Source organism: Phallusia mammillata, chromosome 2, assembly GCF_965637545.1.
Source record: "Phallusia mammillata chromosome 2, kaPhaMamm4.hap1.1, whole genome shotgun sequence".
Lineage (NCBI taxonomy): Eukaryota > Metazoa > Chordata > Ascidiacea > Phlebobranchia > Ascidiidae > Phallusia > Phallusia mammillata.
The window spans coordinates 5699344-5712918 of record NC_137253.1 but is presented as its reverse complement, the minus strand read 5'-3'; the positions used below and the strand labels follow the sequence as shown (position 1 = coordinate 5712918).

The 13575-nt window shown below is 37.8% G+C and overlaps 1 protein-coding gene across 1 annotated transcript; it reads left to right on the top strand.

Annotated features, from left to right (window-relative positions):
- Nucleotides 1–1936: 1936 nt before the first annotated feature.
- On the top strand, nt 1937–6840 carry LOC145212842 (uncharacterized). Its single transcript, XM_080081103.1, has 8 exons — nt 1937–1999; nt 2528–2684; nt 2968–3062; nt 3402–3568; nt 4635–4756; nt 5278–5354; nt 5420–5629; nt 6658–6840. Exons 1-8 carry the CDS (start codon nt 1937–1939, stop codon nt 6838–6840), a joined length of 1074 nt encoding a protein of 357 aa, XP_079937229.1.
- Nucleotides 6841–13575: the final 6735 nt, after the last annotated feature.

The window sequence follows — 13575 nt, the reverse complement described above, 5'->3', positions numbered from 1 at the left end:
TTACGCACTAAACATGAATTTACGCCTTGCAAGAGATATTGGCGCAACGATGTACAGAATACATTTTATCTGTTTTTGTAGGATATCTTCCTGAAGAAATGATTTAAAATTTAGTTCATTACAACACAGATACAATTGCGTGCAAACAATCGCTGCTTTGTTATTGGTATGGTGAAACATTTTTTTGTCACAGTTGGACAATCTGACCTTACATAAGATTTGGAAAGACTTTAGGCTCCTAGCAGGCCCCCAATCAATCTATGCGAAACCCAGTTTGAAAACTAAAAACTATGATTAACACACAAAACATAGCCTATCTATCAGTAATCAAAAAATCGTCACGGTGAACATCCGACGCCTCAAAGATCCGGATATGGACCGTGGTCCGCCATTTGAGTAGCCCTGGTGTAGAGTATCGCCCCTTGACCAGTAAACCAATCTTTCCACTTCTTGCAGTTTTTTTTAATTTTCTTATTGTTTTCATGCAAAGCAAATTGTTTTTTAATATTTGCGACTAGATGTGACAATTCGTGTCTCGGTTTGTTACGGTTTTTGTATCAAGAAGGCTAACGATGAATAAACAAATCCGTTTAATTTCAATGTATTGTAGAACGCATAGTATCGTAATCCACGGCACTACGTGATTTGTAAACTGCATATTACAGGATTGTACGTTTAACACTGGGTAGCGCACAGGATCGAATTTTTATTGATATCTATCTGTGTAGGCGTTTCAAGCAGACTCGCTCTGCTGAACAGGAAAGGCATCACCAGACCGTGGCAAAACCTAACCACAACGATCAATTATTGACCAAATATGGCTTGCAGTGTCTTCAGTTTTTGAAACCGCACATGTTTTTTATCCCACATTAGAGCAAATAACATGGCAGATTACCAAGCTTTTACGTTGACTCCGATCTACTACATTTTGGCATATCTTCCATCTTTGGGTTAAAATATTACTTGAAACCAAAACGCATTTTTATCATAAAGGGCTCAATTGAATTGTTGTTCTAATTCAAGTCCATTCGCTTTGTTTTTCTACACGCATCAAATGTTTATGATAAGTCACAGTTTGTTTGGCTTGATGCTTTTATAAAGTTTTGTTTTAAATATTATTTTCCCTCGTAGTTAGCAAGTCTGTTTACCCAAAATTCCGAAACCCACCAACACACCATGACTATAAAGTTCTGCTGAGCAAAAAAAACGCAGAGGGGCTGTGGCAACCAAACTTTGCGTCTAATTTTTGGCCATAATTTAGCCATTTGATTCGCTGGGAAAAGGGGGAGCAATTTTGTCATCCAGCGACCGGTAAAAGTAAATTCGATTAATATTTACTGTGTTGGTAGTTTGTTTTGCTATGTGATTTCAATGGTGATGTAACAATGCATTTTGTGCAAATAAAAATGCCTTATATGATGGGGCTTGTCTGCGCTTTAAGAGCAAAATTGACAGGTAGCAATAGTTTTGTGCTTGTCCGAACAGAGTCAGAACCCGGGTACTCGGTACTTCAGCGCTCGGTTGCATTAACTAAGCCGAGCGTTAGACCGACTGCGAAAACCCTACTACGAATTGACTATAAGCTTTAATTTAATGGGCAAGTCACAAACCGGTTTGTTAAATCACAATTAAACGTGTAATTTGTTCACTGCTTACATACGGAAGCAGGGCCTCCAAGAACAAGAGTAACTGATTTCAATAACTCCAAGTATTGAACACGCGCACTCAAATGTGTTTTTTATTCGTACTGTTGTTACTTAAAAAAGTTGGTGTCACCTAGCGTTGGCTTGCTTCACATGTTACACAGAATGCACCTTTACAACTTGAATACGGTCCTGGGAGCTAAAAAAGAGGCATAAAATTAACAAGAAACACCATGTGAATGGGAGCGGTGCGTCCGTTGCAATCCACCGAGCGTGAGCAACCAAGCAGAATAATGGCAGTTTTTGCCCATCCCTGGTACCAAGTTGAAAGCAATGTGCACTGTCTGCAGTTAATGGTATCAATTATTATGTTGATCTAACTCTTAGAATTTTTATGTTTTTAGCGCTGAAACAACAATTATTGCATTGGCATTGTACGTGAAATAAATCGTTTTAATTTGTTTGTTTTAAGGAGGACGTTTATAAATTGTGTAAACCTAAATAGAAAAACACTGGTTTAAACAAACAATTAAATGTGCCGAAATTGGGCTGCATTGTATTTCAACAGACCTCAGTTGAAATGAAACAAGATGAATCGTATTAAAATAAGTTTTTTTCTATTATGCGTTTTTCTGGGTTGGTTTGCTTTTTATGTAACTGATTTTGAAAGGACTCGGTTTGAGCATGTTTTTGCAGCATTAACGGTAAGTTGGTAAATGCAAAAAACGTTAGAATTTTTGGAAACATAAGGTTGGACAAACATAAAAATCTTCGTTTTTGAAGTTTGGGTTTGTCTGTTATTCGTTTTTGCGAGTAGTAAACAATTTGGGTGAAACTTTGTTCCAGCATGTTAACTTTTCTTTTAAGAAAATGTGTTTCTGTAGACTAGCTATAAAGGAAATCAACCGAGAGCACAAACAGAAGTTGTAAACAATGAGAAATTGAAGCCACCGAACTGCGTAAAACCAACCAACGCTGACAGTTACATTATTTGTGATCAACTGCCTTTCCTAAAACCAGCCTGCCGAAACAACACTGAAGGTAAAAAAACAGTTTAGTCAACGACTTGCGATCGTGTCTATATTGCTTGGCCGGTTGACACGACTCGGGTTACTCGCAAATTGGGCGCTTATTTTATTTTACTGCCCGACAAAGCCTGGAAGACACCGTCGTCATCTTCCTACACGCGATGAGCGAAAAATTCGCGCCTTACATATGTCCTGGCTAAGAGGCATTTTATTGTGATGATAATACGATAATAATTTAAGTTTGCCTTATTTAAATTTTTTTACATGTTTGGAAACACTTTTTATTGATGTTACAGGTCTCGTTCCTAACATAGTCCACTACATCTGGATTGGAAATGGAATGTTGAAGATGTATCACTATATTTCAATTCTTTCAGTTGCAACAAACCACGTAAGCTGTTATTTATTTTCTTTGGACTTCGTTTTGTTTCTAATTGATTTTTTTTCGAAACAATTGGTAGAGGGAATACGGGGTAGATAAAATTTTCAAAATACTATCTATACACTAGTAGAAAATGTTAAAATTGTAATTTATTTACACAAAACTCAATTTTAAAAATGTAGAAAAGGTAAATAACAACTTTTGTATAGAATTTGTCGCCAGATCCATTGATGTTTGTAGTTTAAATAAACAATTTATTCCATAAGACGATTTATCAAACCACTCTGATTAACTTGAATTTGGATTTGAACTAATGTTTGGAATTAACCATCTAAAAAAATTGAACAGAATCCAGATAAAGTTTCATTTCACATCGACGGTGCTGGTCCACAAGGGGATTTGTGGTTGAAGTTGATTGATCAAATTCCATGTCTCGAAATACGAAAGTTTAAAGCTCCTACACATATTTATGGGAACCGGCTTAGAGGCGTACTTATGAGAACCGATGTGGCAAGGTACTCTATTGAACAATATACACAGTAGCGACACAGTCTAATGAGTGTATTCAAGAGGTGATAACTTGAATTGGATTCAGTCTTCTAGATCAGTGATCGGCCACTAATGAGTGGCAACATTTTGGTCACGAAACTGTTTGTTTAAGACAGTGTTTCTCAACATTTTTTCTTGTTTAGGCCTAGCCTGCATATTTATAAACGCCGCACTTAATACAAACAAAATTTAAAACGATTTTATTTCCTGCACAATGTCAATACGATAATGGATGTTTTAGCGCTTAAAATATAAACATGCTAAGAGTTAGTTCACATGAAGCCATTAACTGAAGACAGCACACATTGCGTTGAACTTGGTACCAGGGTTGGGCAAAAATTGACATCGTTCTTCATGGTTGCTCACGCTCGGTGGATTGTAACGGTCACTCACCGCTCCCATGCACATGGTGTTTCTTGTTAATTTTATGCCTCTGTTTTAGCTCCCAGGAACTTATTCAAGTTATAAAGATGCCTTCTGTGTAACATGTGAGGCAAGCCAACGCTAAGTGACACCAACTTTTTCAAGTAACAACAGCACGAATAGAAAACACATTTGAGTGCGCGTGTTCTTACTATTTTTTAAAAACAGTTACTCTTGTTCTTGGAGGCTCTGCTTCCGTATGTGAACAGTAGACAAATTACGCGTTTAATTGTGATGTTAACTAACCCGTTTGTGACTGGCCCATTAAATTAAAGCTTTTAATCAATTCGTAGCACGGTTTCGCAGTGGGTCAAACGCTCGACTTAGTTAATGCTGCGACCGGGCGCCGAAGTACCGAGTACCTGGGTTCTGATTCAGTTCAGCCAAGCACAAAGCTTTTGCTACCTGTAAATATTTGCACAAAATGCAATGTTAGATCATCATTGAAATCACTTAGCCCTTTCTGCAACTTTGGTCCTATAAATAACAATTTTGTCATTAAAGCTTATTCCAGTTTTTAGTAATATATCTTTTGATTTGGGATGAAAAGTCTGTTGTTCAAATTATAAGCCATTTTCCACTAGTTAAGGTTATCTCCTTTTTACCAAGGTTTCAAATTCTCTATCAACAAGGAGGAATCTATCTCGATTCAGACGTTATTGTTCTCAAATCATTGGATCCTCTCCGCAAATTTCCTTTCACAATGGGCTACAATGGGCTGATAAGTTTAAGTATGTGCATTTTAATATATGTTTTAGCAGTAGTTGCACTTTTAACTAGAATATGCAAGCGAGTACGTCATCAGTGTATCAACTGTATATCGAAAATGCATCTCTGTCTGAACCTTTAAATTAGTGTGCTCTTTACACCACAAATAGGCATAAGGCAGAGTTGTCTGATGTGAGTTCTTATGTATTATTAAGATATGTGTTTTGCACCACGGCGCTTGAAACTACCCACAGAGTTTCTTTTGTTTGTTTTTTTCTTGTCGAACCCCAGTCTCGTTGCTAATTTGGGGTTAGAGTTTAGGATGCGTCCAACGTATCCCCAGAGTCTGGACGTCTTAACGCGCCAACCTCACCCTATGATGTGAGTCCCCATTTTTTGCGCTTTATAACGTCTTAACGTGGCGCAAGTATTTCCAATAAAGTAAGTGTTTTAATGCAATTGTGTTTCTACAATTGTTTCACTGAGCGAAATAAACTCAACTCACTCATATTTTTACGGTTCTATCAAACATATGTAATTATAGGCAATGGAGCTTTCTTGGCGGAACCAAATGCGCCTTTTCTTGAGGAGCTTTTAAACGGCTACAAAGATTCAAAAATGGCAAGTAACCACTGCTGTAGACATACACTTTTATAAACTGACGAAACGTAATGTGTTTTTTGTAGATCGGGAAAGATCCATCACACCTTGGCTGCGTTCGGCCTAGAACCCTCTCATTAACTCGTAAAGATCTTCCAATTCACATTGAGGAGACCTCAATGCAGCGACCAAATGGGTGGGCCGACAAAGAACTGATTGTAAAATCCAACTACAATTTGAGCGACAACTATATGCTGCATATCCACCCGCAACTTATCAAAAGGAGTTTTTCCAAGGTAATAACCGCTTTCTGCTTCTTGGTTAGAATTTTAGAGTTCGTGTTTTTTTTTTTTTAAAGTGTATCGATATCTTTTTCTTCCACACTTTGTGTTTAAGTTTTTAAACGTTTTACGCTTTTCACAAGGGCAGTCAACCTTCAACCTTGTGCACTTAATGTAGCCCTAACAGGAATAAAGATGTAAGTCTATGATCAACTGCAAAAGGAACACTTACCAACGATTGTCAGTAAAAATGCAAAATTGTGACGTCATAACAAGAATTTAGTAACTTTAGAATATAGTACTTATTTGTGATACCTGTTTGGAGGTATGTTGTACCATTGCATCTGGTACACCCCATCAAAAGATGTACATCCTTTTTAAAACTATCGTACGCCCTGGGATGCACCATGGTGCATGCATCCGTTGGAAAGCACTGTACTGAAATGCATCTAATTGGCTTAATTGGGTTCGGTCAAAACGCATATTCCACAGTTTCTGATATAAAAAACATACTTTTTGCTACCAGGCAAACAGTGGTGTTACACAAGAGCATAGGTGTGTTTTATTATCATTTAGTTTTGTAATTTGTCAAGGTTTTTACGGCCATGACTGCCAGCCCGCCAATTAATTGCTGACTTTTGTATGTAAAGAAAAAACGATGGTGTTTTACAAATCTTTACGTCTTATAACTGTAATGATATTTATAATCATTATAGTTATGGCGTACTTCAAAAGATTGTGTGGTACTTATATTAGGCAAAAAAGACACGTTATACGCCTTTAGCGTATGTTCGTAAAATATTTCTGTAAAAACGGCCCATTAGGCGAAAATAAATTCGGCAAACCAAATAGTCGGTACATGACTACTTCCACTTTTTGTTTTGCCACTTGGAATTAAACAAAGTATTTACAATTACAGCGCATGGACTATCTCATATTCCCTTTTTTCGGCAGTTTGTTATTGGTGTAAGTTAAAATCAGATTTGATTTTACTATGTCTTATTGAGTTTAGTATTTTTTCTTAGTTTTAACTACTTTCTCAGGATTTTTCCGGATGGGAGATTGACAAGATCCGTGTCCACGATTCGTCGTACGGAGAGGCTGCAAGAGCTTCACTCTTCGGGACCCGGGATCTTGTGTTCTTGCGGGGAGAGGAAAGTCATGCAGGGGACAGAAAACCGCAAAAACCGATTAAGTTCGTTGCACATGATGACAAGACAAACTAAAGAAAGGCTCCTGCTGGTATTTAGAGCGAAACCAATTGTTTAAAAAAAATCGAAAAATTTTAACTATCCCCTTCGTCGGAGGTTTTATTAACCTCACATAACGCAAGACTTATACACCGGAATTGCTTACGACCTATGCTCTACAGACCTTGAAGAAAAGTACAAATGTTAAAGGCCGATACGATTTCGTTGAAAAGACACAGTTTTTTTTGCCTGTAGCATTATTTTGACAACTTTAAACTGTCATTGCGATGTTTAACACCAAAGTGATAAATTAACAAAATATTTTGATGGTACAACAATGTTATCAATCAAAAAGGAAGGATTACCAACAATGATATCAAAATTGATGAATCGTTTTACTTTACAAAATCTTTTACGGCGTTATTTTACTGTTAAGACGAGTAAGTCTATATTTGGCTGGGTAAATTCAATAAAATTCTGGTGTTTTAACATTTGTGCGTAATAATGCACGCTAAATGCCATTTTTTTGGATTTTTGTTTACATTTTTACCGGTCTCACAGCGTAGAAAGGTTGGGAACCACTGGGCTAGACAACTCGTGTTTTATGTAGAGATAGACTTTGGATCCGACTTCCATCCACGTGATATTTCTAAACCAAACTGTATTATTCTGGTCATACGTGTGGTTAAGTGATTTTTATTTGAAGCTGTATTCAAAGACCCTTCTACTGATCGCTAAATGACTCTGGTCCTTTATTAGTTTGGTAACCGTGAATGCCGCTAAATTTGTGCCTGCTGCCTTGTTTAAATTTAAAACATGTTTGCAGAAACCGCTTTTTTACACTTGTGCTCGCATGCTGCTATGTTTTCGACTCACGAGCGCCACTGCCGACCCTTTTTGCAGAATAAAAGAGTTCGTTATAAAACTTATGCTGTCTTGGAGTTTAAATGAAGTTTTATAGCAGCGGTTCCCAAATTGGGGTCCGCGGTCCTTTAGCGGTCCGTGAGGCAATTTTGGGGGGACGGCGAAACGGTTAAAGTAATTCTATAATCTTATTTGGCGTCAGTTTGTGCCACTAAATAAGTTTAAATCAAAGTAGAATTGAGAATCAACTGCCTCCATTGCTTAACAATATAGCCTTTATTGAATGACAACTATCAAAAATTTAATTGTTCGCGCACAATTGTAGTGCGTTTGTCTTGTCTGTGATGTCACAAGCTGTGTTCGGATGACTTTTATGCGCAATTTTGCATAACTAGCTAAAATCCTGAAATCAACTTTCGTTTTTATGAAATACATATTTGGGCTCACGGGACGCGAGCTGTCAAAATAATGGCAAAGGGAAGGTTTTGAAAAAAATATAAAATAAAAAAAATAAAAAAACAATATAAAAATTTAGCGCTCACCTTGTTATAGAACAAATGGTGTTCAATGGCCTGACCAATAAAACTTAAAAAATATGCTACAACGTTTATTCTTCTCTTTGTTGAGGAAGGAAGACAAGAGTTTAAACCACAGACAAACGATCAACAATTTAAAAATACTGTGCTTTATTAGCATACAAATAAGCTAACTTGATGGCAAAATGAAAAACTCGATATGTTTCTGCGTTTTATGAAAGATAAATAAGACTTCAGCAGACGCTTCCTCTGCTTTCCAACAAAGCAACTGCACACTGAATTGGCCTCGTGATGTATGCTTTTTGTGAAGTGTGGTGTGATTGTTCATGCCCTTTGTGTATTTCTTAAGCAAAAAGACATTTGTAGTATTTTTCGTAACGAAACGTTTAAATTAAATTTTCTAAGACTGCCTCAAAAGGTATACGAACATTTTTTTTATTTTTTTTTGTTCCACTAGGGATAAATGTACAGGAGAAAAAATTGGTCTGTGATGTAATTGACAGTTTGCATTCAGGATGGCAATGAATCACTTGGTGCTGCACAGGATGGATTCTTTTGACTTTTGTTTCGATTCAGGTGTCTTTGCGTTTTTCACAGAACTCGCAAGATTTGCTGAACCAGTGTAGCAATGTGTATTTTATATTTTTGTGTATTTTTATTTTAGCGGCACATCTGACACGTCAAGGCAATTTTGTATTTACTTTTAAGTCTAGCGGCCTTTGATTGCGTTTCCTAAAACCACGCGCCCTAGCACTTATAAGTAATCGTGAAAACGTGTCTTGTAGCCGCCTTCGTTGTGCAGCAATTTTATCTTTCCTTTAAAGTGTAGCAGTCTTAGATGTCCCGTTTTCTAAAACAACACGCCCTAGCACTTACACAATCGTAAACTGTTTCTTGTAGCCGCCTTCGTTACACAATAATTATTTCCTTTGTTTCGGAGCGACACCACCTTCGCTCCGAGCTACAAACATGCGTGTCATTTCACTATATATTCGCGTTTGCTAATCTAGGAACTAACTAGCTAACTAACGGAGTCATTCACTTGCTTACTCACTTTAGACGAAGTTATCGCCAACGTTATACTTTACGTTTGTTGTAGTTTTATATATATGTTGTTTAATAAACCTTGTTTAACGCTCTAGTTGTCATTAGTCAGCTGTCGTTTAGAGTTCTTTATTTGTGTAGTCAGATCGCGTATTTTCTTTCCTTAACTTCTAAGTTGCTAAACTAGTTACACTGCGATATAACATATTTGCAACAGTGGTGACCCCGACGTGATATGAACACGCAACCTTCTGATATGGAGTCAGTTTTCGAAGAGTAGCCTGCCTGCTACCAGGTCGTCATTGACGAATGCACGACAGATGCTGGCAAATTCACTTCTGATGAACATTCACAAATGGATGGTACTGTGTTGATCACACATCGCAATCTGCGCATCATGAATTATAGACAATGTACTTGGATGGATGGAATGGAACAACAAGAAGAAATGGAACAGGCGGACTTATAACTAACAATCTGGAAAGCATTTTAAGCGAGGGGGGCTTCTGTAGCAATGCGTATTTTATATTTTTGTGTATTTTTATTTTAACGGCACATCTGACACGTCAAGGCAGTTTTGTCTTTCCTTTAAAGTGTAGCGGTCTTAGATGTCCCGTTTTCTAAAACAACACGCCCTAGCACTTACGCAATCATAAACTGTTTCTTGTAGCCGCCTTCGTTACACAATAATTATTTCCTTTGTTTCGGAGCGACACCACCTTCGCTCCGAGCTACAAACATGCGTTGTCATTTCACTATATATTCGCGTTTGCTAATCTAGGAATTAACGAACTAACAGAGTCATTCACTTACTTACTCACTTTAGACGAAGTTATCGCCAACGTTATACTTTACGTTTGTTGTAGTTTAATATATATGTTGTTTAATAAACCTTGTTTAACGCTCTAGTTGTTATTAGTCAGGAGTCTTCAGAGTTCTTTATTTGTGTAGTCAGATCGCGTATTTTCTTTCCTTACTTCTAAGTTGCTAAACTAGTTACACTGCGATATAACTTATTCGCAACAGTACCTTAAATCGCAACACTGTTGACCCCTCAGGTGATTGAACACGCAATTTAACCTTCTGAAATATATATTCGTTGTAACTGTTGTTCGCCTTTTTTGCAAGTATCGAGTTAATCGTTGTACGCCTGTTATAAGTTTGTTTGTGTTGTGTTTAGTTTTTGTGTAGCTTTATTTCTTTTTGTCAGCTAGCATAATGTTTGCTCGGTTTCTTACCACGTTGACGCGTAGTTGCTACCGTAATAAGCCTGACACTTCGTTTGCTGTCTCAGAGATTACTACGAACTCGGTTTTTAATCCTTGTGCGTTTGAGTCAGCCTTTTCTAGTTTCCAATCTTCTCTTCCTTTCATAGTGTTGCCTACTAGCACTATTTCTTCTGTTTCGGCGCCTGCAAAATCTACTGCAGATTCTGTACCGGTTACAGCGAACAACTCAGATCAAGGTCAGTACCATCTATCTACCAGACCATGTACACCTCAGGTTACTGTAGTTGATGACTATTTTCGCCATCAATTCAATTTCGACAGCAATTTCAGCTTCAACGCAGCAATTCATTTTAAGAAGGCTTTTCTTGACGGGTTCTCAGATTATGTTCGGTGTGCTCCACTAAAGTCAACAAAATCCTTTCTTTATGTGAAATCTGTTGGAAGAAACTTTGCAATTCAATTGAAGCTATCTTTTTTGGAGGCAAAACCACCATCACCTTGGAACCAGTATGATGCGGAATATCTTACTATCGCTCGAAGTGAACACAGCTATTCTGGAAAATATCAACCAAGTCACAACTTAACCCATCTCCTCTTTTAAGCTCTCTCTTTACCTTTGCTCCCTTATCTTACGCCTACTTATTTGAGATATGTTTTGTATTTTTTTCTGTAAAACGTCACTTTGGGTCTTGCTAACTTTTGAATAGAAAAGAGCGTCCTGTCAGTTAACTTTAGCTTTTTTAAGAAATATGTAAAGTGTGAATTTGATACGGTCGAATAGCAATTTACTTGTTTGTTATTAGCTTTAGATATCCTCCATTTCCTATGAGGAACGATATTGTGGGCTATCGTTTGACTTTTCAAGGCAGCCACTATTTTTATTCATTATCTTTATTTACTATTTTTATCCCACGGTCTGTTTGGAGTTGACAAGGCCAGTCCTCCACAGACAAACTGCCTAGAGACGGCTTAGCCGTAAATCACCGTCAGATACTTTTAACGAGGAATCCCGAGACACGGTGACCGGCACACAGCGCTCCGCAGTCTTATTTAAAGTCCTTGAATTTTAGGGTACGACAGCTCCTCGTTATAGCATGTTGACGAGCTGAGTTTTGTCTTAGGGTGTAGATTGTTTTGCAGACCGTCATCAAATGTAGCATTGCGCATTTCTTCTTGTTTGGCCCGTTACCAATATTTGACATGACAGTTTGATTCGACTAAAAAGTTAGCGCCGCAAAGTTAAATGTTATTTGCTATTTCATTATGTATTTTGTGTGATATTGTTTTCACGGTTACCTAAGCCCTCTTTAAGTTTTAATAGATCGCCAAGATGCAAGAAATACAAAGCGGAAGACCATCCAACTTCATTGATGCGCAGCTTATGCCAGATGACCATACGAAAATTCCAGAAGCAGTCGCCATGCCAACAAGCAAGTTTTCGAAGAGTAGCCTGCCTGCTACCAGGTCGTCATTGACGAATGCACGACAGATGCTGGCAAATTCACTTCTGATGAACATTCACAAATGGATGGTACTGTGTCGATCACACATCGCAATGTGCGCATCATGAACTATAGACAATGTACTTGGATGGATGGAATGGAACAAGAAGATATGGATCACGTGGACTTTTAACTGACAATCCGGAAAACATTTTAAGCGAGGGGGGCTTCTGTAGCAATGTGTATTTTATATTTTTGTGTATTTTTATTTTAGCGGCACATCTTACACGTCAAAGCAATTTTGTCTTTCCTTTAAAGTGTAGCGGTCTTAGATGTCCCGTTTTCTAAAACAACACGCCCTAGCACGTACGCAATCATAAACTGTTTCTTGTAGCCGCCTTCGTTGCACAATAATTATTTCCTTTGTTTCGGAGCGAAGGTGGTGCGCTCCGAAACAAAGGAAATAATTATTGTGCAACGAAGGCGGCTACAAGAAACAGTTTACGATTGCGTACGTGCTAGGGCGTGTTGTTTTAGAAAACGGGACATCTAAGACCGCTACACTTTGAAGGAAAGACAAAATTGCTTTGACGTGTAAGATGTGCCGCTAAAATAAAAATACACAAAAATATAAAATACACATTGCTACAGAAGCCCCCCTCGCTTAAAATGTTTTCCGGATTGTCAGTTATAAGTCCACGTGATCCATATCTTCTTGTTCCATTCCATCCATCCAAGTACATTGTCTATAGTTCATGATGCGCAGATTGCGATGTGTGATCAACACTGAATGTGTGATCAAATCAACACTAAAACATGTGTTTATTTGCAACAGTGGTGAGCCCTCGTGTGATTTGAACACGCAATTAACCTTCTGAATTATATAATCCGTTATAATTGTTGTTCGCCTTTTGAAACTCTGAAATAATCGTTGTTAGCCTTTCATAATTTTACGGTTGTGTTGTTTTGTGCTGCAAAAAGCATGGAAGTTCCTCCTTTCGAAGGAGAAAGTCAGTTATGTTGTGCTTAGTTTTATAATTCATCTCTTTTTAAAGCTACGCCTAACCTTGTGTTATGTGACCTTTAGTGTACATGTAGAGTTGTAACGCCTACCCATATTTGGGATATGTATATTATCGCAAGCTTTTATAAATACGCCACTGCGCGTCTTGCTAACTTTTGAATAGAAAAGAGCGTCATGTCAGTTAACTTTAACTGTTTAAGAAATATGCAAAGTGTGAGTTTGAAACGGTCGAATAGCAATCTACTGTCTTTTATTAGCTTTAGAAATCCTCCATTTCCTATGAGGTACGATATTGTGGGCTATCGTTTGGCTTTTCAAGGCAGCCACTATTTTTATTCATTATCATTATTACTATTTTTATCCCACGGTCTGTTTGGAGTTGACGAGGCCAGTCCTCCACAGACAAACTGCCTAGAGACGGCTTAGCCGTAAATCACCGTCAGATACTTTTAACGAAGAATCCCGAGATACGGTGACCGGCACACAGCGCTCCGCAGTCTTATTTAAAGTCCTTGAATTTTAGGGTACGACAGTTCCTCGTTATAGCATGTTGACGAGCTGAGTTTTTGTCATAGGGTGTAGATTGTTTTGCAGACCGTCATCAAATGTACCATTGCGCATATATTCTTGTT

Coding starts and splice junctions, on each gene's coding strand:
- LOC145212842 (XM_080081103.1), top strand. CDS start 1,937: ATGGCAGTTTTTGCCCATCCCTGGTACCAAGTTGAAAGCAATGTGCAC. Junction 4,757..5,277: donor CAATGGGCTGATAAGTTTAA/GTATGTGCATTT, acceptor ATGTAATTATAG/GCAATGGAGCTTTCTTGGCG. Junction 5,355..5,419: donor GCTACAAAGATTCAAAAATG/GCAAGTAACCAC, acceptor TGTTTTTTGTAG/ATCGGGAAAGATCCATCACA.